At 40.6% G+C, this 27,432-nt stretch overlaps 1 protein-coding gene across 4 annotated transcripts in view; it reads left to right on the forward strand.

Moving 5' to 3' along the window:
- Positions 1-26,373, forward strand: part of SMIM3 (small integral membrane protein 3) — a 68,640-nt gene extending 42,267 nt beyond the window's left edge. For 3 of the 4 annotated variants that reach the window (XM_078653608.1, XM_078653611.1, XM_078653610.1), the window contains exon 2: positions 23,325-26,373. In XM_078653608.1, the coding sequence (XP_078509734.1) occupies positions 23,350-23,529 (180 nt within the window). In that variant the 5' untranslated portion in view covers positions 23,325-23,349 and the 3' untranslated portion in view covers positions 23,530-26,373. Of the gene's footprint in view, positions 1-10,772; positions 11,122-23,324 lie in introns of those variants that run through there. The other variant, XM_078653609.1, reaches the window with a different exon arrangement.
- The last annotated feature ends 1,059 nt before the right edge of the window (positions 26,374-27,432 follow it).

Here is a 27,432-nt window from a genome sequence, read left to right on the forward strand (position 1 = left end):
TACCTTGACATATTCACTCAAAAGCTTAGTGAATGTATTACTTGAAAAATCACTAATAGATTTATCTTGATGAAAGTTAGGTTGATGATCAATAACTTTAGCAGATGCACTATGTTTAGTTTGACTAACCAAAGCTTTGCTTGTCATGTTAACTTTGTGTAATTCTCTATTCATCTCTAATGGGATGATCACAGCTAAAACTAACCAGAGCAGAATTAAAATGAGCAGACACACCAGAGTCATCTTACAGCATCTCTTAAAAACAGAACACTTTGAAGTGCTCTCCTTAACATAAGGCATTTTTGGTTAGTTTTAGTTTTGCCACAAAATTAACAAAATTTAAAAAGAAAATTAATTTTAAAATTTCTAAGACTTAAACTATTTATACCCCCCTTTTAAAATAATTTTATTTTTAAAACCCTAAACAAGTTTTCTTCGACCTTATGTCATACATAGGATTTCTTCAACTAAACAGTTTTTCTTCGACCTTGTGTCAGCTAACAAAATTTCTTCAGCCTTTTGCCAAATTAAAATTTCTGTACTTCAATCATTGTCACTAATTTCTTCTATTTCGTTTTCTTCTTCACTACTACCATAAATGTCAATAACGGGTGGAATTACTAAATAAGTCCACTCAGGAGACTTGTATTTTTGGTTTGGTCTCACTATTCTTTTTCCTTTTCTCGACACCACTTCAATTTTCCTTCCAACTCCCACTTCCTTTCCAGGACTCTTTTGACTACTGATTTCTTCGACTTGCTCTTTAGGTTTCTTGATCAACCTGACTCTCAATCTTCCACCAGGCCAGTAGTCTGCTTTTCTCACGTATTTCTTCTTTGGTTCAGAAGCATTTGATTCTGACTTCCAAGCCCTTTTCTTTCTGTTTTCACTTGTACCATCCACGTCACTTTCTTCAGTTTCGTAGTCTGAAATTTCAATTGACTCAGGAACTTCTCTATTCGGCAGTTTTACTCCTTCAGGAACACTTCCTTGATTTCCAATACTGGTACTTGGTAATTCGTCTTCTTCTTCTTCTTCAATTACCTCCAACTTCCCAGACTTTGGATTTCTGTTCCTTACTTCAGAGCTTGTTTTCTGCTTTTCGATATTCTCCTGGTCTGAAACTTCTTTTTGTTTCGCTTCTCTGTCTTCAATAGTAGTAACTGAATCCTCAGTTATCTTTCCTTTTAACAGATTCTCTTCACCTTCAGAATCTATTTCAATAATTTCCAAGTCTTTTCTTGTTGAATTTTCATTCACAGATACAGGTTCCAGATGTCGACCTTCTTGTCGATCTTCAGGATCTGGATTTATTTCATCTTCTGCTTCAGAATCAGAATCATCTGTAGTATCACTTTCAACATCAGAACTTTCAGGAGTTGGTACTGGAATAGTATGACTAGGATGAATCCAACGTTTCAATCCTTTGCATTTTACAGCATTAGTAGTGATCAAAATTATTTGCCTAGGCTTCTGCCATCTAGGAGCCAGACAATTTCTTCTCCGATGTACTTTCGTTCTGACCCAGTCACCAGGTCTCAGGTCATGTGTCAAAACTTTCTCATTTGATTGTGCTTCAGTTCCCACCTGATTAGACACAGAAGTCACTATATCAGATAACCTTTTACAGTAATCCAAAATAGCACTGTCATTTATGCTCAACAGTTTACCTACAGGTACAAAAGCTTGCCTCATAACTCTTCCCATTAAAATTTCATGAGGACTCAAACCTGTCTTTTTATCTGGTGTACTTCTTAATGACATCAAAACAAGTGGAAGAGCATCTGTCCACTTTACACCTGTTTCAAGACACATTTTTCCAATTCTGTTTTTAATTGTTCCATTAATCTGTTCAACTACCCCAGATGCCTCTGGTCTGTATGCACAGTGTATTTTCTGCTCAATGCTCAAAGCTTCACAAATTAACTTCATCAGTTTGTTATCGAAATGGCTTCCTCCATCACTCTCAATAGTGACTGGAAAACCGTACCTTGGGATAATTTCTCTGAGCAGTAGTTTTGCTACTGTAATTGAATCACAATGTCTTGTAGGAAATGCTTCTACCCATCTTGAAAATAAACAAACGATTACAAGAACATATTTTAAGCAATTGTGTAAGGGCATTTCAATGAAATCCATCTGTAATCTGGTAAAAGGACCACCCTCTCGACCAATTATTCCTGTCCCCACCAATGATTTTCTGTTTGGATTTATTTGTTGGCAAGACAAACACCTTTGACAAAAAGATTCTGCAATTGTTCTGAATTTAGTATTGAACCAAGTTTCTCTGAAAAGTCTAATCATAGAATCTCTTCCAAGATGTGCTGGACCATGATATAATCTGGCCATATCTGCAATTAAACAATTTGGTAAGACTATTCTGCCATCTTTGTAAACCCACACTCCATCTTCTTCACGTGGTCTACAATCTGATTTTAACCACAGATCTTTTTCCTCATCATCTGCTTCATTTTGTAATTCTCTAATCTCATTCCATGTTTCTACAATTGTTGTTAGCATTAATGAATTTGAATCAGTTTCTTTACTCCTTTCCCGATTGTATGAATAACCTTTTCTTGCGCAGTATTTTGCCGTTTCATCTGCAAATGCATTGCCTTTTGAAATATAATCAACTCCTTTAGTGTGCGCTGCACACTTGACAATTGCGATTTCTTTCGGCAATTGTATTGCTTCAATTAATCTCCTTATGAAAACTGCATTTTTAATTGGAGATCCTGCTGATGTCATATAGCCTCTCTGAGACCAGAGTTGTCCATAATCATGTACAACTCCATATCCATATTGACTATCAGTAATGATGGTAACTCTTATATCCTTTGATACTTCACAAGCACGAATTAAAGCAATCAATTCAGCCACTTGTGCTGATCGAACTCCTTCAAGACATGATGCTTCTTCAACTTCTTTAACTGTACAGACTGAATATGAGGCTTTCAAGACACCTCCTTCTGATCTCAAACAAGAACCATCCACAAAGTAGACAAAATCTGATTCAGATAGAGGTCTATCTTTGATATCATGTCTTGGTTTCGTGCAGAATTCCATAACATCTAAACATTCATGTTCTGTTTCGATGTTATCAATGATCTCAGAATCAGGCAGTAATGTAGAAGGATTCAGATTCAAACATCTTGAAATCGAAACATTATCTGCTCCTAGTATGATTTTCTCATACTTTGTCAATCTGCTGCTTGTCAGATGTTGAGTTTTACCTCTTGTCAACAATATTTCAACTGAATGAGGCACGAAAACTTTTACAGGAAATCCCATGATGATTCCTTCACTCTGTTCAAGACTAACACTTGTAGCTGCGACTGCTTTCAAACAACCTGGTAATGCTTTTGCAATGGGATCAAGAACTGCAGAGAAGTATGCAATAGGTTTCTTTAAATTCCCATGTCTCTGAATTAATACAGACAATGCACATCCTTCTCTCTCGCTGCAATACAGTTCAAAATCTTTCTCGTAATTCGGCATACCTAAAGCAGGAGCTTGGCATAAGCTCTTTTTCAAATTCTCAAAAGATTCCATCTCAATTTCATTGAGAATAATTGGATCTTTTACATCGGACTTTGTCAGTCTTTGTAGTGGTTTTGCAATTACTGAAAATCCACTTATCCATTGTCGACAGTAACCGACCATTCCTAAGAACATTCTGACCTGTCTTTGTGTTCTTGGAGGTTGCATTGCTTGAATCATTTTAATTCTCTCAACTGTTACTTGCCTTTTCCCCTTTGCAATTCTGTGTCCAAGGTATTTTACTTCTTGTTTGCAAAATTGTAATTTTGCTGGAGACACTTTATGTCCCTCTTCTGCAAGGCGATTTAACAGTATTATTGTGTCTGTTACACAATTTTCTTTTGTCTTTGCAGCTATCAGCAAATCGTCAATATACTGCACTAACGTAGACCTACCTGGTAAGTCCAAGTTTTCCAAAGATCTTTTTAACAACTCATTAAAGATTGAAGGACTTTCTGTATAGCCTTGTGGGATTCTTGACCATCCGAGGATCTTACCTTGGAATCTGAAAGCAAAGATTTCATAACTGTCTGGATGTAAGGGAACAGTAAAGAATGCATTGCAAAGATCAATGACAGTGTACCATTCAGCATCATGCGGAATCTGGTACAGAATTACTGCTGGATTTGGAACCACAGGACAACATGGAACAACTATTTGATTAACCTTTCTCAAATCTTGTACGATTCTAAATGTTCCATTTGACTTTTTAACTCCCATAATTGGTGAATTACAAGGACTACTCTCCATTTCTTTTAATACACCTTGTTTGATTAATTTTTCAATTATAGGTGTAATACCTTCAATTGTTTCTGCTTTCATTTTATACTGTGGAATATTAGGAAATTCTATTCCCTGTTTCAATGTAATTTTTACTGGATCTACGTTTTTCATCAGACCCATCTCGTTCCCAGTAAAATCCCATATATCAGATTTCACTGTTTCCTTGAGCTCTTCAGGCAAATCTTTCTCTTCAAATGCAGGAAACAATTTTGTTTCTTCTGCTTCCATCATCATCATTGTCATTCTGTATAAACCATCTTCCTCCATTGTCTGTAATTCAACTCCATCAGGGGAACAATATATTCTGCAATTCATTTTACACAGAATATCTCTGCCTAGTAGATTTACTGGACTACTATTACAAACCACAAATCTGTGTTTATCTCTATAATTTCCAATTTCAACTGGAACTGGATCAGTTAAATCAGTTTTAATTTGTTGATTGCTTACTCCAACAACTTGGATGGTATCCCCAGAGAGAGGTAGGTTTTCAATTTCCACTGATCTAACAGTAGAACGGGTAGCACCAGTGTCCACTAGAAAAGTGATGTCTACATCGTTAACTTTCCCGTTTACAAATGGACCGGACTGGTCAACCTCAAGAGTGGCTCCAACAACACACTCTTCCTCCTCTCTCGGGCACCGTCAGCAATAATCATCAGAATCACTGTCTTGGCTTTCTGTTAACAAAAATTGTTGTGAAGCATTTTGCATTTGCACCCTTTGTTGCTTTTGCTGTTTTTGCGGTCTTATTACCTGTTCATTTCCCTGAAATCCCACATTTGGATTATATTTTTGAACTCCCCCACAATTCGGAAATGGTGGTTGTGGCAATTGATCCTGGCAGTTATTCACCTGTTGTTGTTGTTGTCGCTGAATGTTTAACTCGTTTAACCCCTGTTGCATCTGTAGCTGTTGCTGCAGGTCAACACCATTCTGCATCTGTGGATTTAATAAGGGATTCTTTAAGTTTCTAGGAGGTTTAGGACACTCGTCTCTCCAATGTCAAATTTCGCCACAATTAAAACAAGGTAATCTTTGTTTCAACTCCTCAATCTTTGGGCTAAATTTTCTTGGAAAAATATTACCTTTAAGCTTTCCTTGTATCTGGTTCGTATTTCCAGTTTGAACAAAATTTGTGTTCTTATTACCCATGCTGGCAATTTGTTGCTCAGCCACCTTTACCTGAGCCCACATGGCTTTCTCCTTGAGTTTCTTTTGTCTCACCTCTAACTCATCACTGCAATACTTAGCTTTTCTCAGAATATCGTCCACAGAAAGTGATTGCCATCCTACAATGCTATTTCTGATCATGTCTGCAATTTCAGGTTTTAGTCCATAAACGAATCTATAGATAAAATGACTCATGTCCTTTTCATCTAATTTTTCATAGCCACTGTATTGTTTAAATATTAACAGTAACCTTTCATAAAAGGAATGAACTGATTCTTTTGTTTCCTGATTTGTCCTTTCTATTTTAACCCAATCAACTTCTTTGGGTGGAATTTTGTTTTTCATCCAAACGATCACTTTTTCGTAAAAATCCATTACTAGAGGATTTGGGGCACCTGTTTCTTTGATTCGTTCAGGTTCTGTTTTTGGCCAACTTATTGATATTTTACATTCTGTCCAAAGATCTGATGGTACGACAATGTCGAAAAATCCATCTAAATCAATCCATAGAACTTTTGACACTTTAATAAATCTATCCACTTGTCTATACCACTCTACCGGTTTCTCTCTCAATTTTGGAAAATCATTTGTGAATAGCAGTATGTCCTGTCTTGACCAAGGGACATGAACATATCCTCCACCTGCAATCTCTCTCATTGGAAATTGTTTTGACAATTTTTCCAATCTTTCATCTTCCTTCTTTTTCGTCCATTTTACTCTCCACTTATTCAGTTCTCCCAGCTTTTTGATGTAAACAATCAAATCTTTTATATGCACTATTCTTCCCATTGAGTTCAAACTCTCAATGTCACTTTCTGAAAAGTCTAATCTGTAATGTTTTGCAAAATTCTTTTGTTTACTCACATCGATTTCAAGTTCTGCTGCTAGATCTTCTAATTGATCATATTTATTTTTAGTTTTCCACTGAATACTTTTACAAATGAACAGTAGTTCATCATCTCGATAATAGTTTAAACTATCTGGACCTATTGTTCCAATTATTAATTCTTCGATATTTGCTTTTAATTTAGCCACATCAAGTTTTGGAGTAGTTACCCTAACTTCAGGACTCCCTACATCTGAAATAGCACCCATTGGTGTTTTTGGAGATAAATCCTCATTAAAGGTTAAATCTGGCATTCTCGATCTCGAAGAGTTTATTTCGGATATGTCTGAGTAAAATTTTTCAGCAGCCTTTTGAATTTCTGTATTTAAAGGAATGGTTAACCCTGTTTTGTTTGATTCTCTTTGGTCAAATACAGGCTGAACAGGACCAATCGTTACTGGAACTGTCACAGCTTCTATGCTTTTTGTCATTCGTTTAATTAATTCATCTTTAGATTTAAAATATTCAGCAGAATCAACACCCTCAACGTTTCTTGTTTCCCTTACATAGTCTTTTGGAGCTTCCCTTGCTCTTGGAGTCATTGCAAAATGTCTACCTTCATTTCGAACATTATCAAATTCTGGTCTTCTTGGAGTTTCAATAATTTCACAATTATTTGGATAAAGTTTTGGAGCTTCACTAATTGGAGGTGCACTCGGTGAAGTTTCAGTAGAAACCACCGGAGTAGACCATGATCTAGGAGGTCTTAAAGGTTGATTCTTTCTAGCTGTAGTGTATATTTCTTCCATAACTGCATCTTCAGATTCGCTTTCTATAGATTTCCCAGCAGGAGTACCCATGACCATTTCTTGAATTAAATACAATCCTTCACTCATGTTTCCCTGCCTCCACATTCGCAATCTGTCTTCATGAGTTTCTCTTCTCCAAGTTGGAGTTTTAGTAGGTCTTTTAATTCCACTAGCTTCTCTTTGTAATTGATACATCTCATCTTCCCACTCAACTAAAGCTTCAAATTGAGTTGGTCTCGGTTTTGGAGTAAGAGCATTCATTTTCTCTCGTAAATTTCTCAAGACTTTTACATTAAATGAACCATCATCAGGCCAAGTTAAAACACCGTCGTTCTTTGTATAGCGTTTCCAGCTATCAAACCATAAAACAGTATGATATCCATATTCACCTTCCATGTACGCTGCAGGTGTTTTATACTTATGAAGTAATTTACCACCTCGCGTTTCAATTTTCTTGTCGGGTGAAAATAAATTTTTAAGTTTCTGAAATAATGTTGGCTTTTTCTCAACATGTTTAAAATGATAACTCATTTTTAAAAGTTAAATTTAATTCGCAAAATCGTTCGTAAAATATTTCCGGGATGTTCCGCAAAGCAACCAATCCGTGCGCGAAACACACCAACAAGCCAATGATAGTTGAGCTACGTCAGTTTCCTGCTCAACGAATAAAAATGGAGTTTTTCTGAAGGACCAATCAGCTTACAGGTCGTCAGAGACTCAAGAGCCAATCAGAGTATAGCTTGTGACGTAGGTCACCCAATCCCAGCGCGGCTCTGTGACGTATACAGCAGCTGCGGTTTCTCGCTTCTCACTCCTAGCGCTTACCCCTCCTTCACAAAATCTTTTCACGGCGCCATTTTAAGGACACTTTTCAGTGTAAATTAATTCTTTAACAATGACAATAAGGACTCATCTGTTCGTTTCACTATTTAGGATAGTTTACATACATTCAAGTATCCACACTTCGGAATAGTCGGCGCTATTCACACTAAGGATAATTTTCAATCGTCGGTAGAGTAACTCTTACCCCACCCTTCTAACACGTAAAATTATGAACTCGTTTTCCTCTGAACGCACCGCGAAGTGACAGTTCTAAGAGTTCCACTTGAACATAAATTACAAATCAAATTCGCACTTTCACACGGAAAAATTCCCTAATTTCGAACACACATGAAATCCGTACAGGACTCTCACCTGTTTATAGAAATCATGTACCGTTAGCAAAATAACGACGTTATCCGTACAGGACTCTAACCTGTTTATAGATATAAAACATGTACCCCTACAGGACTCTCACCTGTTTATAGATAATCATGCACCGACGCTACTCTGCCCTTCACTCAAGCTCGGATATAACTAATACTCTTATCACAGTGAGTTTTATGGAAGGCGCTTTGTCCCTATTCTCATGCTGCTCTAATTTCTTAGAAAACCCTCACTTTACAAGATTCACACCTAGCCCTAACACTGTGCTGCTCGGCGACAACACTATGGTACACGGCGGTACCTCTTGTGATACTCGACGATATCACTGCAAACAGAACAGATGACTTGCGTGACTAATTTCTCGCCACACAATCTATACCGGTATAGCTTACAGATAGCACGAAAAACGAACTCAACAAGTGTTAAAACATCGATCCTATTTCCATACCATAACACTTTAGTAACCCTTAGCAACCAACATATTACCTTGGTTACCCTTAGCAACCATCAATTTCTGCTACCAGAGAATTGATCCAGCGGCCTATAGAAAATATATCATAAACAACGCTACCCTACTTCATAACCTATAAACAATATTCTACACTAACTTATGGACCCATTTATAAACATGACATATTTGGGCCTACTGAATCAGGTGGTCAGATTAAATCTATATATACATTATCTACAAACTATATATAATTATATATATCTGCGGAAAGAATATTGTCATTAGAATAAATCCTAACCATTTAAACGACCACCATTGGCGATGGGATCTAGCTAATAGTAACCTGCACTTCTGAATAACCAAGACCAGCTTGTTTGTCAAAAGTAAGATTTTATTTACTAAATTATGGTATTTCAAAATGTAAATTTATAAATGCATTTTTATTAGCATTAAAATAAGCATGTTTGAAAAGCTTCATAAGAAAATTACAGTTTAAGTTAGAAATTCAAAGTTTAAGTAAGATTTTAGCAGTTTAGCATTTCTAAAACCTAAGTCCCTAACTAAGCTAAATAAATGGAAAATAAAGTAAAGTTCTTTGAGGATTCTTACGTGCTCCACGCAAAGTCCAGCAGCACTTCACCCTCATCGGAAAGTCAGAAAACAGCAGCCAACCCATCCCTAAGGGCATGACTTTTTATACCTTTCTATGCTAGCTAAACTAAGCGAAGGAAAGTTTTCATAAATCCTCGAAGTCCCATTGGTTGAGAGTGACAAGTGACATGTCACCCATATTTCAAAAGTTCCATTAGGTCACGTTTCTTAAAGACCATTGTCTTTTCCGAATGCAACCAGGAGCTTCCTTGGTTTGCAACAATTGTAAATCAATATTCTCACAGTGTTCATTTTATTTCCGCGGGTGCCAAGTTAGAGCTGACAAAATTGTCCTTTATCACATATCCGACCTTGGCCACGTCCGACAGAATGATGACAGCACATCAGTTTTTGCTTTGTGAATGCAGCTTTGACGAACACTTTTTTCAGAATGGGCTTCTCGTGACTTGTGCAGAAGTAAAATTCAGCTTTTAGCAAACTCGAGCAAACTAGGCCCAAAAGCAGGCAATTTATGCTTTCTAGTATAAAACAAACACAAGAAAAGTATTAATGTAAGAAATAATGTTGATTCTGTATCCACCCTAGGTTTACTAATTAATTAACCCTCCCGATTAGTCTAATGTTACCTAGCAAATGCAAACAAATAAAGCAGCGTTTATATCTACCAGTCTTCATTAATCCATGAGACTTATGTGCACCTAGAATAGTAGAAATGACATCACATAGACAAGGAAAAGCAAAATAAGCACATGCTTCTTTTAAGTTTGCTGCAGTTAGTAATGACAAAAACGAAAACGACAAATTATTTTTATTATTTTGCACGAACAAAAGATGCAACATTTATGCACGTTTATGAGCACACATGTTAGTCCCCCCATGTGTAAAGTTTAATCTAGGTTGTATTAATACAATACATCACAAATCATTAATATTATTATTCATGTTATGGAAATGTGACTTTGCGAGTTTAAACAAAATTTTGTTTTCTATCTCGCTCCATCAGTGCTGATACACTACACATACAAATATAGATTGTGAACGTGTTATATTTATTGGAGCCACCCACCCCCACCTACCTCCACTGGGAGAGGTTCCAGGTCTTGCAGTGCGTGGCCAGTTGGCGACTTTCTATCATTGCAGCGCATTTTAGGCTGCTAGAATAGGTGGACTAGTGTGGTGCATAGTCAGTAATCTTGTTGGCTCTTTGCCCGCGCTGTTTGTAGGTGCACAGGTGGCAAAGGTTCAGGTTTAATTATGCAGCACATAGTTTTTTTTTATTGCGGTACAAAGTGTGTTCAATATCTCTTGTCTACACAGCACCTACGCTGATGTGGTTGCTTATCAGTGCTGGAGAGCTATCAGCAAGGAGAGCAACGGGTGTGGCTGTTTGTAGTACAGTGTGTGCAGTGGCACACAGCCCATGGGAATGAGGGGCCATCTGCATCCCATTTATGGCTGTGCTTTAATATCCCACTTGGGGCAGAAGGCACATTTTCTTTCATCAAGTAGGCTCCCTAGCCCCGTTTGCTGTGTCACAAGACATCAACCACGGATGAATGGGGCCTCTGACTGGTCGGTGGGCCTCCTTTCGCAGTGTGATTTGATCCCACCGTGGGAACCCTTGGACAAGAAACAAGATTTGCTGTACTACCTTCGTCTGTGAGGCTCAGAAGCAGTGTTTTCAGTTTGGAGCAGATAGCCTGGGTTTTCATCCTGAAGAGGTATGTGCTTCTTCCTTATGCTGCAGTCTGCAGGTCTGTAGAGAAAGGTTCCTCTGGAGGGAAATTGTCAATCCAGTACAGCTTTAATGCCCCTTCCTTTGAGCAGATCCCTTGTTTGCACTGAGACCGGTACAAGGAGGTTCGAGAGAGGCCATGACAAACGAGCGCATAAATACATATTTATTTCATCACTGCTAAATGGGCCTCAGTGAGGCCTTGTGAGGAAGTTATCTTTTCTGGTGAAGTATATTGGCTTTTGGTGGGTGTTCTGCCCATCCTACCGGCTGCCACCATCCACTCTGTCTAGTCCTCAGATTTCAAGGTAAAACATTGCTTTAATTTCCAAACAAAATTTACTGCCTCTGGAAAATATAATGCAGCTCTATGAAGATGATTTCATATCCATGCTGCCGCTATCACCCGGAGTCCCTGATCCTCTTCGGGCTCTTATGCAGTTCATACTATCAAGCCTGCAAAAGATGAATATGGCCACTCATGATGGGATCCATCCTGGAAAGAACCAAACTGGTGGCCAACTACTTCTTGGCAGAGAACTCAGGGGCCTGCTTCCGTCATGGGCCACGGCGCATCCGCCAAACTGAGAGAGCAAATGTCTGCTGAGGACAAAAAGGCAAGTTTCTGTACTTTTGCATATACAGTCAATCTGTGCCAATTGAACACTCCTCAGACCGTCCCAATTGAAGGAGTTTCCATAGGCACACCAGCACCCTCTCGGCCAGCTGTTTTTTGAACTTGCAAAGTCCATTTAGGCTAATACTTTTCACTGTTGTGCTGCTCTTCTGGTCAGAAAGATCCCTTCATTACATTCGTATCTACGCTTTTATCACTATATTTCTATTCCTTCCCCTTCCACACCCACTTCTCTTTCCGCCCAGCCCTCTGCACCAACCTCCGCATATAACGTTGAATTGGCCCTGCGTTCTGCATTGCACTTATATTTCTTATAATTTTTTAACTTTGAATTTACGCACGTTGGCAAACCGAATGTGTTATTATAATGAAATGAAGACGAGCTCATTGAAAACTCTGATCTGATGCTATAGCACTTGTTCAGGATTTCCCGTGCCCCCTGTAGACGGCTTTCCCTTTAAGAAACGCCTGCTCGCCTGACATAGTGCGTGTGTAGGCGCTGGAAGGCAAAGGCTGTGCTCGGGCGCCTGCCTCCGGCTCTGCTGCATGCCTGAGCCTGCTGCAGGGGAGCGCAGGAGCCTCGGCGCTGACAGGCCGTGACCACGAGTTCATCAACACCGCGAAGGCCGCGCACAAAGCCGCAGGAAAGCAGAACTAAAACTCCACGCTGTGCTATCTGTGTATATGGCGTCAGATGTAAACAACTGACACGCTAGACGGGTGACTGCGCACGTGCACCTCGGCCCAAATGCCATTGGATGCAGCAGGAGGGCCCTGCCCGTGCGTCTGTGTCAACTAGGAGCGTTGGAAATGTTTGATTCCAGGGCTTGCAAGAATGGCCCTCCCACGCTTCGATTCTCCTGTGGCCCCAGAGTGACAACTAGTGACATCTTACAACCCTTGACCCTGATGAGGGACCATTGCTTAATCTATTAAAAAAGATAATCAATGCTGAAAATTCAAGGCTGCAGCGTGTCGATGGACAGTGATTGTTAATAGTACAGTGGTCTCCGCTGCTCTCTTGGGTGGAGGAAGGGTGAAAGTACTGCACACACGGGAGCAGCAGTCCTACTCTTACAGCAGTTAACTGGTGAGTACAGGCCCTACAAGGAGATGCGATGAGGGTACCACTGCCTGTTATGCCACCCCGGTGCTTGCTTATCATCGCATACGAGAAAGAAGGATACACACATTTCAACATTCCCTACTAAGTGTAAAAATAATGACTTAAAAACCTTGAACGTGGGGGCGGGGGGGGGGTTGGTGGCATATAGGTTGCAGCTACAAGCACTGGCGACCTCAAATGACACACTAAAGATGACAGTTTTTCCATTCCTTGCTGGCTCCTGTGGGGGGGGGGTAGTGGTGTCCAGAACCAGAAGGGCCCTTATCCTTGCCATTTTGGATACAGTGGATCACCCAATTACTCAGATGAGCAGCATCCTGGAAGAACGCACCTCCAGAATGCGATTCGAAGATCATGACTCGGAGACCTCAACAATGGAATTTAATGAGCCTACGTGGTCACCCCTTTCTCCCTGTCTCTTTAAAACAAATATAACCATTATTGAGTATGATTAGAAGGTGGGATATACGATTGATGTGTCTAGTTCTTAATAGGAAATTTTGGCTGAGTGTTTGAAGTAGCTGGAAGGGTGGATGAACAACAGCTGCCTTCATCTGAATGGGGCAAAATTGAATTGATATGGTTTGGGTGGGGCAGTAAACTACTTGGGAGGTCAGTGTTTTGCGAGACGCCATTCATGGACTCTTTGCATAGTGTGTTACTATCAGACAAATTACAGCATTTGGGAGTTATCTCAGGCAGTGATCTAACAAAGTCTTCTAAAATTTGTCAAATGGTGAACAGGTTTTTGTTCATGTGGCGATGCTGAGGAATGGCATGTATTTCATCCCAGGAAACCTGAGACACAATATTAGGTGCTATGGGCGATCTGTGGCTAGATGATGCCAACACCCTACTGGTTTGGCTACCAAAGCATTATAGGTTACCTAAAATGCTAGGGTAAGAGTAACATCAGGACTTTAGTAACATAACCTTGTTACCATGGCTTTGAGACCTATCCATTTGAAAAAAACGAAAAATTGGAAAGATTTAGGTCCTAAGTGCTTCCTGCAAAGTTATCACTTGAGATGATGCAACATACCTGAAGGATATTATGCAAAAAGATTGGTCAAAGTGTAGGCTGAGGTAATCAAATAAAGGTGATTTGATTACTCATAGACACACGCATCAGCAGCTAGGAGGTCAGAGTTTCTCATGTTTTGCACTTAGACTTTGGAATTCCCTCCCATTTGAATCAGGCATATGAAGAAACACATGCAATTCAGAGGGTTATAAAAACATATCTTTTTCCGTAAATCTTCGGTTGGACATTGAAATAGGCAGATCAGTGCCAAGATGCGGTAAGGTCAATGCAAAATATATAATTTAGGTAATCTACCCAGCCATCGAGGAGTGCTACTAAATCACGAGATGGTTCATCTAAAGCAGAGCGTCTCAAGGGCATAAGGGTTGCGAGGGAAATGACACATGTTGGTGTTTTTGGAGACTGACAGCACCTAAATGACCAGGGGCATAGCAGTCCACGGTGCAGCCCGTGCAGTGGCACCAGGGCCATGGGTATAGGCGGTCCACTATACCCCAGTTATGGCTATTTGTTTTTACTACCACACCAGGAGACATGCCTATTTGCCTGCCTTGACTTAGAGCCCATGTTACCTTTGCTGTGCCTTTGCAAATGATGTTCATTGGTGCGGGTCGCGTTCTTAAAGGCCTTCTGTTTCTAATCTCGATGAAATTGTGGAAAAGCTGAATCCATTCCTTGAGGTCCACTGCACTTCCTTCTCCATAGGTTGACGGCAGGCCTCAATACACTTCTCTGATGTTCATAGCCGTGGGCTGAACATAGTTGGGAGGCCAAAGTGAGTGCTTTGTCAGTCTTTACTGTTGTGAGGTACGTAATTGGTTATTGTGTTATTTGTTGAGCACATATACGGTCTATTCACTACTTTATATACTGAAAATTCGTTCTGATAGAGTGACTTTGTTTGTGAAAGATCGCATGTATTGGGGAATGGCGGAAGTGACATGCCAGATGTGCAGCTCTTGTGAAAACCCTATGGAAACACTTGGTTTGCATTTGCTGTAACAGATTAGGGGAGGGAGTTGCTTCAAAGTACCGTGAGCTCTATACATTTCAGCGAGGAGAGCCCTGGAGGTTCTGAAATGGAGAACTGTAACTGGAAAAGAGGAAGCAAGTCTCTGCTTTGTTTATCGCAATGCTAATCCTGTGCCAAGAATGTTAGTGGGATGCAGTTTTTCCCTTCCTTTTTTTAGGTTTCGCCTTCTGACATCTTTTAGCTGTTAGTTGTTGGAAATCTATTGTTGATATTACCAATACTTAAAGAGGACTTTGTGCCTGTACATACATTGGCTGTATTTTTCATCAACCTCATGTGGCTGGATCTTATTCAGTGGTATTCATTTCTATTCTTGTGTTTGCCACTTCCTTTCTTTATTATTCGTTTAATTGAATGACTTGTATCCTGGTATTCTAGTGCTTAAATTCAGGTCATTTTTTTCTATTTTTTCAGCTCCCCGTGAGAGTGCATGCATTTCGGTGCTCTCTCTCATAAACTGCTTCCCCCATGAAATCCCACCACACTTTCCTTATTGCTCCCCTGCTCCCTCAAAGCTCATCGCATTGCTTCCTCCACCCCTCGAACTTTGTTTTCAGTCCCCCTGTTCTTGTGTTCCCTCTGTTGCACAGAGGGGTTGGGCAGCTGGGCTGTGAAATACTGTGCTAGTGGGTGGAGAGGCAGTGTTGACTTGCTCCACTGCCTCTCCACTTCGAAAGCCTCTCTTGAGTACTGCACTGCCCATCCCCATTGCTTTCTTCCACTTTTTTTATTCACGTTTTTGGGAGGACCGAGTACCTGCAATTTGCTATGGGGCCATTTGTTTGTTTGTTTATCTTTGATACACTTATGTATATTTTTAATTTATCTGTTATCGGCCATCTTGGAATGGTAAACTTAAGTTTAGAAAGTCCTCATTTTTAGGTCGAGCCTTTGTTAGCATGGGCTAGCATATGCACTCTCGCTTGCAAGACTGTATTCAGTAATGGATTTGGTACCCGCCCACTGGCATCATTGTCACTCTTCATTGCTGCCTTCTAATTGTCAGCGCTTGCCGTGTGTCACATACTTTTCTTTCTGTGGTTTACGGACCAAGCAATTACATTTGATTAGTGTCCCACCTCTGGCCATTCGGTGCTCGTGCTGTGATTCACATACTATTTCTTCCCCAAAAAAGCGATATGGCGCAGGCAAAGCTGTCCGCGTCATATTGCTTTGTTAGTTTTTCCCCACCCTTTCTTCTTCCCCCACTGGCCCGCTTCTTCTCAGCCATGCTGTTTATCCACCCTCTCCCACCCGCCCTCTTGTCACTGTTCTTCTGGCCCCTGTCCCTGTTTCTTATCCTACTCCCACCCCCCCGGTCTCTGTTTATTCTCTCCCCTTTCAACAGACAGAAGGTAAGAAAAAAAGCAAAATTTATCAGACAGCGCTGGCCCTATAGCGATTTTTTAACCGTCCCGTTATCCGGCCCCACACCCAATTGCCAAAGCCAATACCTGGAGACCTGTTGGCTTTGCCATTGCTTGTTGTTTTTGCCAATGCTGTTTTGCATAGGTAAACAGTCTTTCATTTTAGGTCTCACCTAGGCAACAATTACACTGTCTCTTTAAGACATTCTGTACTCAGGATATAGACATGAAGCTCTGCCCACTTTCCACCCATCTTTTTAATTGGCTTCTGTCACTGTCCTTTGTAAATTGTGGCTTGTCCTTGGTCAATAGTTTTAGTAATCCCTCCTTAGTATAGCCTTTTCTCTTCTTGTAACGTCCCATGAGGATATCCCCTTTTATATGTGTTGTTACTCAGTACGTTTTAAATATAGCCTCCCATCACTATTTTGAAAACAGCTTTTTCTGCCTGCTGTATCAGGCAGGACCCGGTCTCCCACAATGCTATATATATATTTTTCTTTATGTACCTGACGCGGCATGCCGCAGCTGTAATAATTGCGGCAGCGCCTTTCCTTTGTTATTTGCGGCACTAAACACAGCTCATGCCTTTTTAGGTCGAGCTATTTATAGCTCTGAACTATTGCAGGGGAAACAACACTCTTGATCAAAGCGGATTCCTTCCAATGCATGTTGTCTACTGAAGTGTGACGCTTCACCAGGCGCGCGCTTTACCTCACACCCCATCCCCATATGCTCGTTTGCCTCCCAAGCTGCTCCCCCGCCCCCCCGACATGAGACTTCAAAGCAATGCGCTGCTCTGAAGTGATTGTTTTTCACGCGCTCTGCAGGTCACCATTTGCCGCTAGCGCTTTCATCCCTATCACTCCCAAGAGTTCTCGTGATGACTGCTCCACCATTCTAAGCCTCTTATAAAATATTTTAACAAACTACTACTCCGTACTTGTTTGCAAACATTTCACTACAACTTTAGGGTCCATTATGTACGTAGTATCACTATTCACAAAACTCGCCATGAGACTTCAAAGCAAGGCGCTGCTCTTAAGTGATTGTTTTTCATGCGCTCTGCAGGTCACCATTTGTCGCTAGCGCTTTCATCCCTATCACTCCCAAGAGTTCTCGTGATGACTGCTCCACCATTCTAAGCCTCTTATCAAATATTTTAACAAACTACTACTTCGTACTTGTTTGCAAACATTTCACTACAACTTTAGGGTCCATAACGTACGTAGTATCACTATTCACAAAACTAGCGTTATTTGTTTGCAGCGGCTGTCCTCTTATTAAGCCACTTTGCAATGTCCCCCATCCCACTACAAGTTCGTATCTCTTTCCTACCTTTATTAGGCGTCTCATTTCATTATAGCTTCGTATCCAACTACTGTGCGTTTCACACAATCCTTTTACAAGCATTGTGTAAGCTTTTTTTGCTAACGTTCGTTTTTAATCAACTTTGTATGTCTCCTCACGGCCGAGCCGCACTTCTACAATTGCTCATGTTACCTCATTGTTTTACGACGCATGCAAGCTTAATATGCAGCCATAATGAACTCGTCATACATTTTATGTGTAAATGTATGTTCTCGTGTCACCAGAGCCCATAAACATTCATTCTTGCGAATTGTTGTTTGCGAAATGTCATTTGTAGTTTACTTTACGTAGTACTCATTCACATTCCTCATGGGCTCCGCTTAACTGGACAGCAATTCAGGCTTGGGCTACATTATCTGCAAGGCTTTTATTTACACAGCACCACTCAGCGCCACAGCATCACTCAGCACCACTCAACGCCACAGCACCACTCAATGCCACAGCACCACTCAACGCCACAGCACCACTGAACGCAACAGCACCACTCAACGCCAAAGCACCACTCAACACCACAGCACCACTCAACACCACAGCACCACTCAACGCCACAGCACCACTCAACGCCACAGCATCACTCAGCGCCACAGAATCACTCAGCACCACTGAATGCCACAGTGCTCAATGCCACAGCACCCCTCAATGCCACAGCACCCCTCAACGCCACAGCACCACTCAATGCTACAGCACCACTCAGCGCACAGCATCCCTCAACGCCACAGCATCACTCAACGTCACAGCATCACTCAACGTCACAGCATGACTCAACGCCACAGCATCACTCAATGCCACAGCATCACTCAATACCACAGCATCACTCAACGCCACAGCATCACTCAGCACCACTCAACACCACAGCACCACTGAATGCCGCAGCATCATTCAGCACCACTGAACGCCACTGCATCACTCAGCACCACTGAAGGCCACAGCATCACTCAGCACCACTGAAGGCCACAGCATCACTCAGCACCACTGAAGGCCACATCATCACTCAGCACCACTGAATGCCACAGCATCACTCTGTGCAACCATTCAACAACAACTGGTTCTAATATGTTCTCTCAATGTTTCAAGCTTTTTTACAAATGTCACAAAAAGATGTTAATATCTCACTGCTGTTCTTGGATTTTCATCACAATAAAATACAATGAACATAATCTTCCCAAAAGTTATTTACAAAAATGTAAGCTATTGCCATTATAAATTACAATAACTTTTATTTAAGTATTAATTAATAAAAAAAATAAAAGCTATTGTTATTTGTAACATTAATGCATCTAAGTCATGTAAATACAACACATATTGCATTACAAATGCTATAGGTGTCACGTTTGCGAAAGTTAAAAATATTGGCATTGTAAATGACAAAGCTATTAATTACGCTATTTTCAAAACCAACACATAAATAAAATATTTGTCATATACAATACCAATAGATCAAACTTTCCTAATGCGAGACCTATTGCATTGCAAATGCTTGTTTTTCTTCTGTTTATTTACTTTTTTACAATGCAGCACCCGCGCTTCAGCTTTAAACATCTTAAGCTAAAGCCAGAGTGCCGCAATTGCTTCAAAAATAAAGAAATAGAAAGAAAAATGTGCATTTTTCTATTTCTTTGCTTTGAAAGCAATTGCGGGACCCATTCTTTTGCTTAAGATGTTTAAATCTAAGGTACAGGCGCCACCATTGTAACAAAAGTAAATATTTAGAAAAAAAAATGGTGTGCGTCCTCCATTTTTGTTTTGTTTACTTTTGTTACAATTGCGGTACTTTGCTTAAGCTTTAAACATCTTAAGCTAAAGTGCGCGTGCTGCGATTGCTTCAAAAGTAAAGAAATAGAAAAAACACTTTTTTATATTTCTTTCCATTTGAAACAATCGCGGCACTCGCGCTTTACATTAATATGTTTAAAGTTAAAGCGTGAATGCTGCAATTGCTTTGCAATGCAATAGCTCACACATTACTGAAAGCTTGAGCTACTGACGTTGCATTAGTATTAGTCAAGCTGATAGCTCAAACCTTCAGTAATGCAAGACCTGTTGCATTGCAAATGCCTGTGTTCATTTGCTTGCACGAAAGTTATGCCAGATTCTGGCTGTCTTGCTTTCTTTTCTGTTTTGAAGTTTTAACATTTCTCTTCAGCTGCCCACGTTTTAGAATCGCAAGAAGATTTTTTTTTTCTTAGTTATTTTTTTTTTCTGATGTCTTAATCGCCTTTTGCATAACAAGCTACTGGGACAATCTGTCTCAAGTCGTTGAACGAAGTGCTTTACATTTTATAATAGTAAAATACCTGTTACTTACTGCGCGTACCAACATTATATACTGTTGTATGAAGCGCTGAACATAAAATAAAGAAATTATTATTTATTATAGTCCATCAGGAAGTATTTGCATGTAACTAATTTGTCATGGCCAAGTGGATACCCTACTCCTTTTCTGACAGCTCAAAAAAATATAAGCATTTCAAATGTGACAGGTCTCCGATTTGTTGGAGTTAGAGTTATTGACATTTTAATCTTTTTTACCTAGACCTATTGCATTTGCAATGCTTGATCCTTTTTGCCGATGCCGAACAGCATTGACAAAACCCATCAAAGCCAAAAGGTTGGGTAATGCCTTCGAAAGGTGATACATATTTGATTTGCCAATCATTGTCATATTATAACCATTGCCTAACACTTGTTTTTTGGAAAATGACAATTCCAGCTTGCCCGAGCCAGTCAATTTCATGCTGACGTAACTCTTTCACATCCAAACAGAGTCGTGCAGAGTGCAAACAGAGATGTGTTCAAACTAATTGTGAAAAGCAAAGCTGTAAGATGAGAGGGGTGAGGTCTTACCCTCACCGTGTCTTGGAAGGAACATTAGGATGAATGTATTAATCACTTTTTCAGATGCATTTCACAGTAAACTATTTGCAGCCCCATAAAAAGAACTCCGACTCCTTTAGCGCCAAAACTGTGATGTTCTTGTGGGTCACATGGTAGCGCTAAGTTTTGTTACACTTTTGGTGCATTTTGCTTTTTCATAAAATATATATTTTTTGTCAGAACCGATCTTCGGGTTCCGGGTCAGATGTTATTACTGCAATATCGTCAGCGTAAGCTAACACACGTATATTACCTCCAGGCAAGGCCATGGATTGTATATGTTGGGATAACATCTGACCCGGAATCCGCATTAATTGAAATAGAAAATCTGACTCGCGAATTTGGCAATGTATCAGGGTACAAACTTAATATCCAGAAAACACAAGTTATATGCTCAGCAGGATTATGTACCAATGATAGTAGAGTTACTCTAGAGGCTAAATATTTAGGCATTAAAATTAGACTGCTACCTCAACAGTTAGTTATGGTAAATTGGTCAGACATATTAACATCAGTTAAAAGTCAATTAGAGAAAATTGAATGTTTACACTTATCATTGGTTGGGAGACGTAATGTCTTAAAAATGACTATTTTACCGAAAGTTTTATATTATTTTCGAGCAATACCATTGGAGATATCCAAATTACAATTGAGCAAATTGCAGTCTATAACTGATCGTTTTCTATGGGGCTGGAAGTCCTCGCAGAGAGCAACCAAATATATGACATTACCAATCTTAAGTGGGGGTTGGGGAGTTCCGAATTTTGCTTTATATTATTTGGCATGTTTAATGCAAAACATTAAATATTTTTCAATAGGTGGAACCCCACCTACATTTGAAAGCCCAGATATTTTTTCTCTTTTACTTGGACCACAATCTCGACAAATGTTGCTTCGGTTTTTAGAACCAAGCTACTATAAAAGAACTAGATTTAAACGTATAATGTCTGCATTTAAAGGATGGCGATCTATACGGAAGCTTATTTCATTAAAACGCATCAATTTTTATACTCCATGTAATTCTATAGAATTGCTTCCACCGATATTTAGGGATCGTATTATGGGCATATGGCGGGAAAAAGGTATAACAACCATTGGTGATATGGTTAAAAATGGCACATTTGCTTTATTTCAGGAGCTAAAAGATGAATATAGTCTTTTTCAACATGATTTTTTTAAGTATCTGCAAATACGGAATTTTATTTTTACACATCCAAATATTGTACCACTTTGCCATAATGAATTTATGGAAATACTTAAAAAACCAACACGCATAGGGATTATATATAATTATCTGCTAAATATACAGCAGGACGATCTGGAACTGCAGGAATTAAAATGGTGTACAAGACTAGGTACATCTGAAGTACCTTTTCATGAATCAATATGCATGGCTGATAAAATTATTTTATCTGCCAATTTATATTCACAACATTATAAAACTTTATTTAATCTTTATCATACACCACTTAAAATGTCAAAATGGAGTAGTCGTAATAATGGGAAATGCTATAGATGTCAATGTGATCTAGCAGATATTATGCATATTTTCTCAGACTGCCCTATATTAAAACCATTTTTTGTATCCATAGAAATTTTACTAGCACATATTACAAAATGCGATGTAAAAATATCAAGAGAGATGATTATTTTTGGTTTATCAAATGATAATGAAGTGTTTTCAGGTTATCAAGAAAATAGATATATTATATTCATGGCTATGGCTGTAGCTCGCCTTTGTATATCATCAATGTGGTTAAAGCCTGAAGCACCTACATATGAAATGTGGCGAGCAAAGTTTTATAATATTTTTTATCTAGAATTTAATTTATATCGCATTAAATCAACTGTGAAAAAGCGCAGAGGGTACAAAATTTGGAAGACTTTGATAGATTATTTAGATCACCAGTGACTATTATTCCTGCTATCAAATGAAATAATCTGTCTAGCTGCTATTTATTTTATGTTAAAATTATTTTTACTGCTTATATGTTTATGTATTTATGCTGAAAATGTATATCACAACATGTCGTTTGGGATATGATATAATCTCTTGGTATGTTTATTTTCTGGTATATATGGCTTTAAACTAAATCAATAAATAAAAAAATTTAAAAAAAAGAACCGATCTTCGGGTTAGTGACATCCACAACCGTGACCTAATTTAGGGGCTGCCAGGGGTCGAAAAAGCAACCACTGTGATTTCCACTCCAACCCCCTAACCCCTTCCCTGGGCTCCCAAGACTTTCTCCTTAGTCTGCTTTGGAAAGTTTCTGTTTTAACTCCGTTGATGGTTACTGTTGTTGTCTCTGGCCCTTTACCACTTTATTGTAAAGGGCACTAGTACCTTGTGGTTCAAGAGCACTATTGTTAAATGGAATAGGTAGTACATTCTGTGCATTACAACGCAGTAGACCTTGCTGCAAGGCTGGTAGGATGCTGCAGGTGTAGGAGGTGCAGTAACATGGTCGCAGCCGGATATTGAGTGAAAACTCCGCAGGTATGGGACGAGGTGGCAGCCTTAACTCTACCAAGACAATGAGTGTGGTGCCACTGACCCATGGCTGAATGAGTGTGCGTTTCCCGCATAGCAACTTCCATAAACATCTAAATGTGCAATTATATAATTTTCAAAATAATGTCGTGCAAGAGAGGTGGGCTGGGTGTGAAGACCTGTAGTAAGCTTCTTGTGGTAGTTGAAGCTTTCAGTAACGCTTCCTGTTTATTTTGTTTCAGAGACGGTGAGAACTAATGGGCCAGCATGAACGACCTTGTAGATCCCACAGCGGCTGCTGTCCCCAAGCACATCCTGGATGTTTGGGTCATCGTTCTCATCATCCTGGCTACCATCATCATCATGATGTCCTTGCTGCTCTGCCCGGCCACAGCCGTGATCATATACAGGGTTCGGACTCACCCCATGCGCAATGGGGTTGTATGAGGCTGGAGCCAGGGGTAATGGCGGGCCTCTCTGGTGAACACTAACTTGCCATGACTGTGGATAGAACAATGCCTCTTCTCCAGGGACTCTGCCATGGACAGTGCCAAGGAGGACAAAAGGAATCCCAGAAATAAGGTTACAGTCTGTGATTTGTTCTTCACACCGGTCTTCACCGGTGACCGGAGGATGTCGCTAGCACTCACACTGTGGAAGGACATCGGTGACCAAGGGTGCGCCGCTGTGTAATATCTCATGCCTATGGATTTTAGGCGCTCGAATCTTAAAGTCTTAACTCCTTTGAAAACCTAATATTAACCTTCTTAAAAAGACCTGTAATCAGGAACCAGATTTGCCACTCTGAAGATTTTTGAGATGTTAAACCACAATACCTTTATCTGAAATATAGTGTTATTTTCAACTCGAAGTCTTTGTGGGAAGAGAATCTTCCTGTCCACAGAATGCAGTGCCAGTTTTGTGGGCCTGATTCACAAACTGTACTTTAAAGTAAGTTTTATAGTACTACATTAGTACTAGAAAACATACTACAAAGTGCTATTCACAAACTGCACTTTTGTAGTAGCTTTCACTTTTGAGTACGTTTGCTACTTTTCAGTATTCACAAACTGCACTTTTTTTAGTAACTTACATTTTTGCAGTAAGTCCTCCTTACCTTCAATATGGTTTATGGGAGGCTGTGAAGTACCAGTGGTTGACCACATGTTGTGCTGGGCTTACTACAAAAGTGGATGTTAGTGCAAATGTGTATGTTTCTACTAAAGCACCATTTGTCACTACAAAAAAGTAGTAAGCTTACTCTAAAGTGTAAACTTATGCAAAAATGTAAGTTACCTTTGTGGATCAGGCTCAAAGTGCCAACTCTATAATCACAGAATCATCATGTCCAAGTAATCTACGAAACAACAGACTGGGATAGCTGTGTCAGGCTGATGCACACATCTGACTGCTGCACTCCTGTCAGTGTTTTATACCCTGACCGCTACCTTTGCCATTCCTCTGTCATTAGGGCTAGAGGTGTCCTCTGGTGCCTCAGACGTTGGATTACCCATTCAAGTGATCGACTCCGTTTTCTCCTGTGCCACGGCATACTGTTCTGTAAGTTGCAGGTACCATGAGTCGCATTGTGATGGGATGGGTTGGACTGTTGACCAAAGCCTCTGCCTGCTGTACCACTTCACCACATCTTACACGACAAACTCGTAGGCAGAATTATGACCCAACACATACTTTTACCTTTTTTATTATTTAAAATACATTATTTATCCAATGATACATGACTAATATTAATATTAACTCTATAATGACCACTCAGAGTAGTGTATCTCCATTACAGCCCTCGCCCTGCCACGAAGAAAGGGGACTACCAGACTTATGTAAATGCTGGTTTAAGCCTAACGCTTTGTCGGCAGCCCTCGTTTCTTCTCTCTCAAATCTGAGGCTGGGCCTCAGCCTGAGGGCAGCACTGGTACCTGTGCTGTCCACATACTGCTTACAGGTACCAGGTGACAACCTAGCATTTCTGAAGTTGATGCTGGAATATGCCGCATGTCCAGGCCTTCTGAAACAACAAAACACCAGCATCCCTAAACAGACATATATCCATTGGGAGGGGGTCTGAGTCCCAGAAACCGCATCCCACCCCTTCAACAACCCACCTCCAACGAGAGCTCTACTGCAGTACATTCCTAGAAAGGGGACAAATGTAGTTTTAAAATACCCAGCCCTGCCCAGTGTGATGGGGTCACAGAAGGAAGACCACAGTGCGGCTACAGGTCACTCATGCATGTTAAGTTACTACAGTTCAGTGGCGTAACACAGGCCCCTGCAGCCCCGCAGTGGTTGTGGTGCGAGCTCCAGGGGTCCACTCAGCACAGTACCCTGGCCTGAGAGCTCCTAGGTGAGTTTGGGGGTCTTCCATTTACTTTGCAGGGGGGGCCCCCTCAAGTTTTGTTGCGCCACCAGGGCCGGACTGAGATAGCAAACCGGCCCTGGAAGTTACGTTCAACTGTGCTTTTGTTACAAGAGGCCAATTTTGCACCACGCAGCACTGCTGCAAAACCGGTCCCCAGTAACAAAAACAGGCCCACCGGTCGAAAACCTGCCCCCACCTTCCGGCCCAACGGGGAAATGCTCGGTGCCTGCAACGGCCAGTCCAGCCCTGTGCGCCACTGTGACAGTTGTATGGCACCTAGTCTGCCTACACAGACAGAGCACAAGGACATGCGATGGCTTTACCTGGGTCAACATCTTCGATAGCAAGCAGGGTGGGAGCTCAAACCTTAAACATTATTTTGACACCGGTCCCTGAACATGGTGGCTCTGCCTCTCTCGTTCCAAGGGATTAGTACTGGGAGCCAATAATACTATATTGATACTAAGATGGAACCACAATTACCCAAATAAAGTGATGAAAATCTCAGAATTTCAAAGGAGCACACAAGACTGGAGAAAAACTGGTGACAAATGTAAATAGATCTGGGACTGGCAGAATATCTAGGATTATTTCTGTGCAGAACCAATCATGTATGTGCCTATGAGAAACTTGTGAGACACTTCTCCAGGGCTGCTTTTAGTGCTGAGTGAAAGCAGGCCCCTGCTCCGCAGCCTCCCAGGGCCCCCTCTCTCCGTCTCTGCTGCGGCCGCCCCAGGTCTGGGAACAAGCCGTTCTGCGCATCTCTATGGAGTCTTAATTGAACAAATACGTTTTTCAGATTTGAGTACTTAATGAACTGGATATGTGTTTCGTTGTTATCAGGGGAGTCTGGGGCCTCCGCCTTAGATAAAAGCTCTTTTAAAAAAAGCAAATTAAAAAAGCAAACAAAGATACACAATCTCCATGGTTTATTAAGATCTACAGAAAGAGTGAATGGATTTGGGCTCCATTTGTTAATGATGTGCGACTGGCCCCGAATGACACTATGTAGAATGGATCTCTACGACTTGAGTCGCTGAGCCCATCTATGGGCGCCTCTGCTCGCAGTGGGTGGCAGATTGCAACATGCCTACGGTATCATATTGTGTGCCAGGTCTTTGTGGTGTCACTGTGTGGCGAGTTGTATGTCTTTCGTGATTACGACTTGCGCAGTTGTGTATGATTGTTGATCTTAGCTAAGTGAGTGTATGTTTGAACTGCTGTTCACTGAACCCGGACCAGGCCTGTGCCAGTTGAGAGGTACTTCTCTCCACAGGGCACCATGCCAATACACATGGGCACAGGCAGGGCTTTAAATGGGATGAAAAAACTGGGGTGGGGGTCTCTCAAAGGGGCGTGGCCGGTGTAACTAAGGGTGTGGCTTAAAACACCTAAGTTAAAAATCTGTGCTTATCATAGTGTAGTGCCTGACTGGCACTTTGCTGTTTCTATCGTTACATCCAGATATATGATATAACAAGGAGGGCTTTAAGTGGGCCGGGTCCCACCAGGTCTGAGCACCGGCAGTTTTTTCAAGGAGGCCTTGAAACGGGTGTTTATCGGGCTCTGTTTTGTGCCCTGGCACAGGAGGTCAATTTTTTCGAGCGTTATAGGGGAAGGGAAATACTTTAAAGAGAGTCATTTTCTCTCAGAATTTCTCTTCTCTTTTCAGAACTAAGGAGCATCAAACATTGTCGTGGTGTCACCAGGGCTTTATGTGGAATCTTTTTCAATATTATATACAAGCCACAGTTGCTGCTTATTTATCTTATGCAACTAACAACCGTTGACAAAGCCAATAGCCCTGACTTGTTGTAGGTATGATGTTACTTGTATCCTAAATCTGGATGCAATGACAGAAACAACAAAATACCAGTTGGGGGGCACCCTATGCTAAGCACAAACTTTTATCATACGTGTTTATAAGCCATGCCCTTAATTACATTGGCCACACCCCCCTTGAGAGACCCCCC

The sequence above is a fragment of the Lissotriton helveticus genome, chromosome 7 (assembly GCF_964261635.1).
Source record: "Lissotriton helveticus chromosome 7, aLisHel1.1, whole genome shotgun sequence".
Lineage (NCBI taxonomy): Eukaryota > Metazoa > Chordata > Amphibia > Caudata > Salamandridae > Lissotriton > Lissotriton helveticus.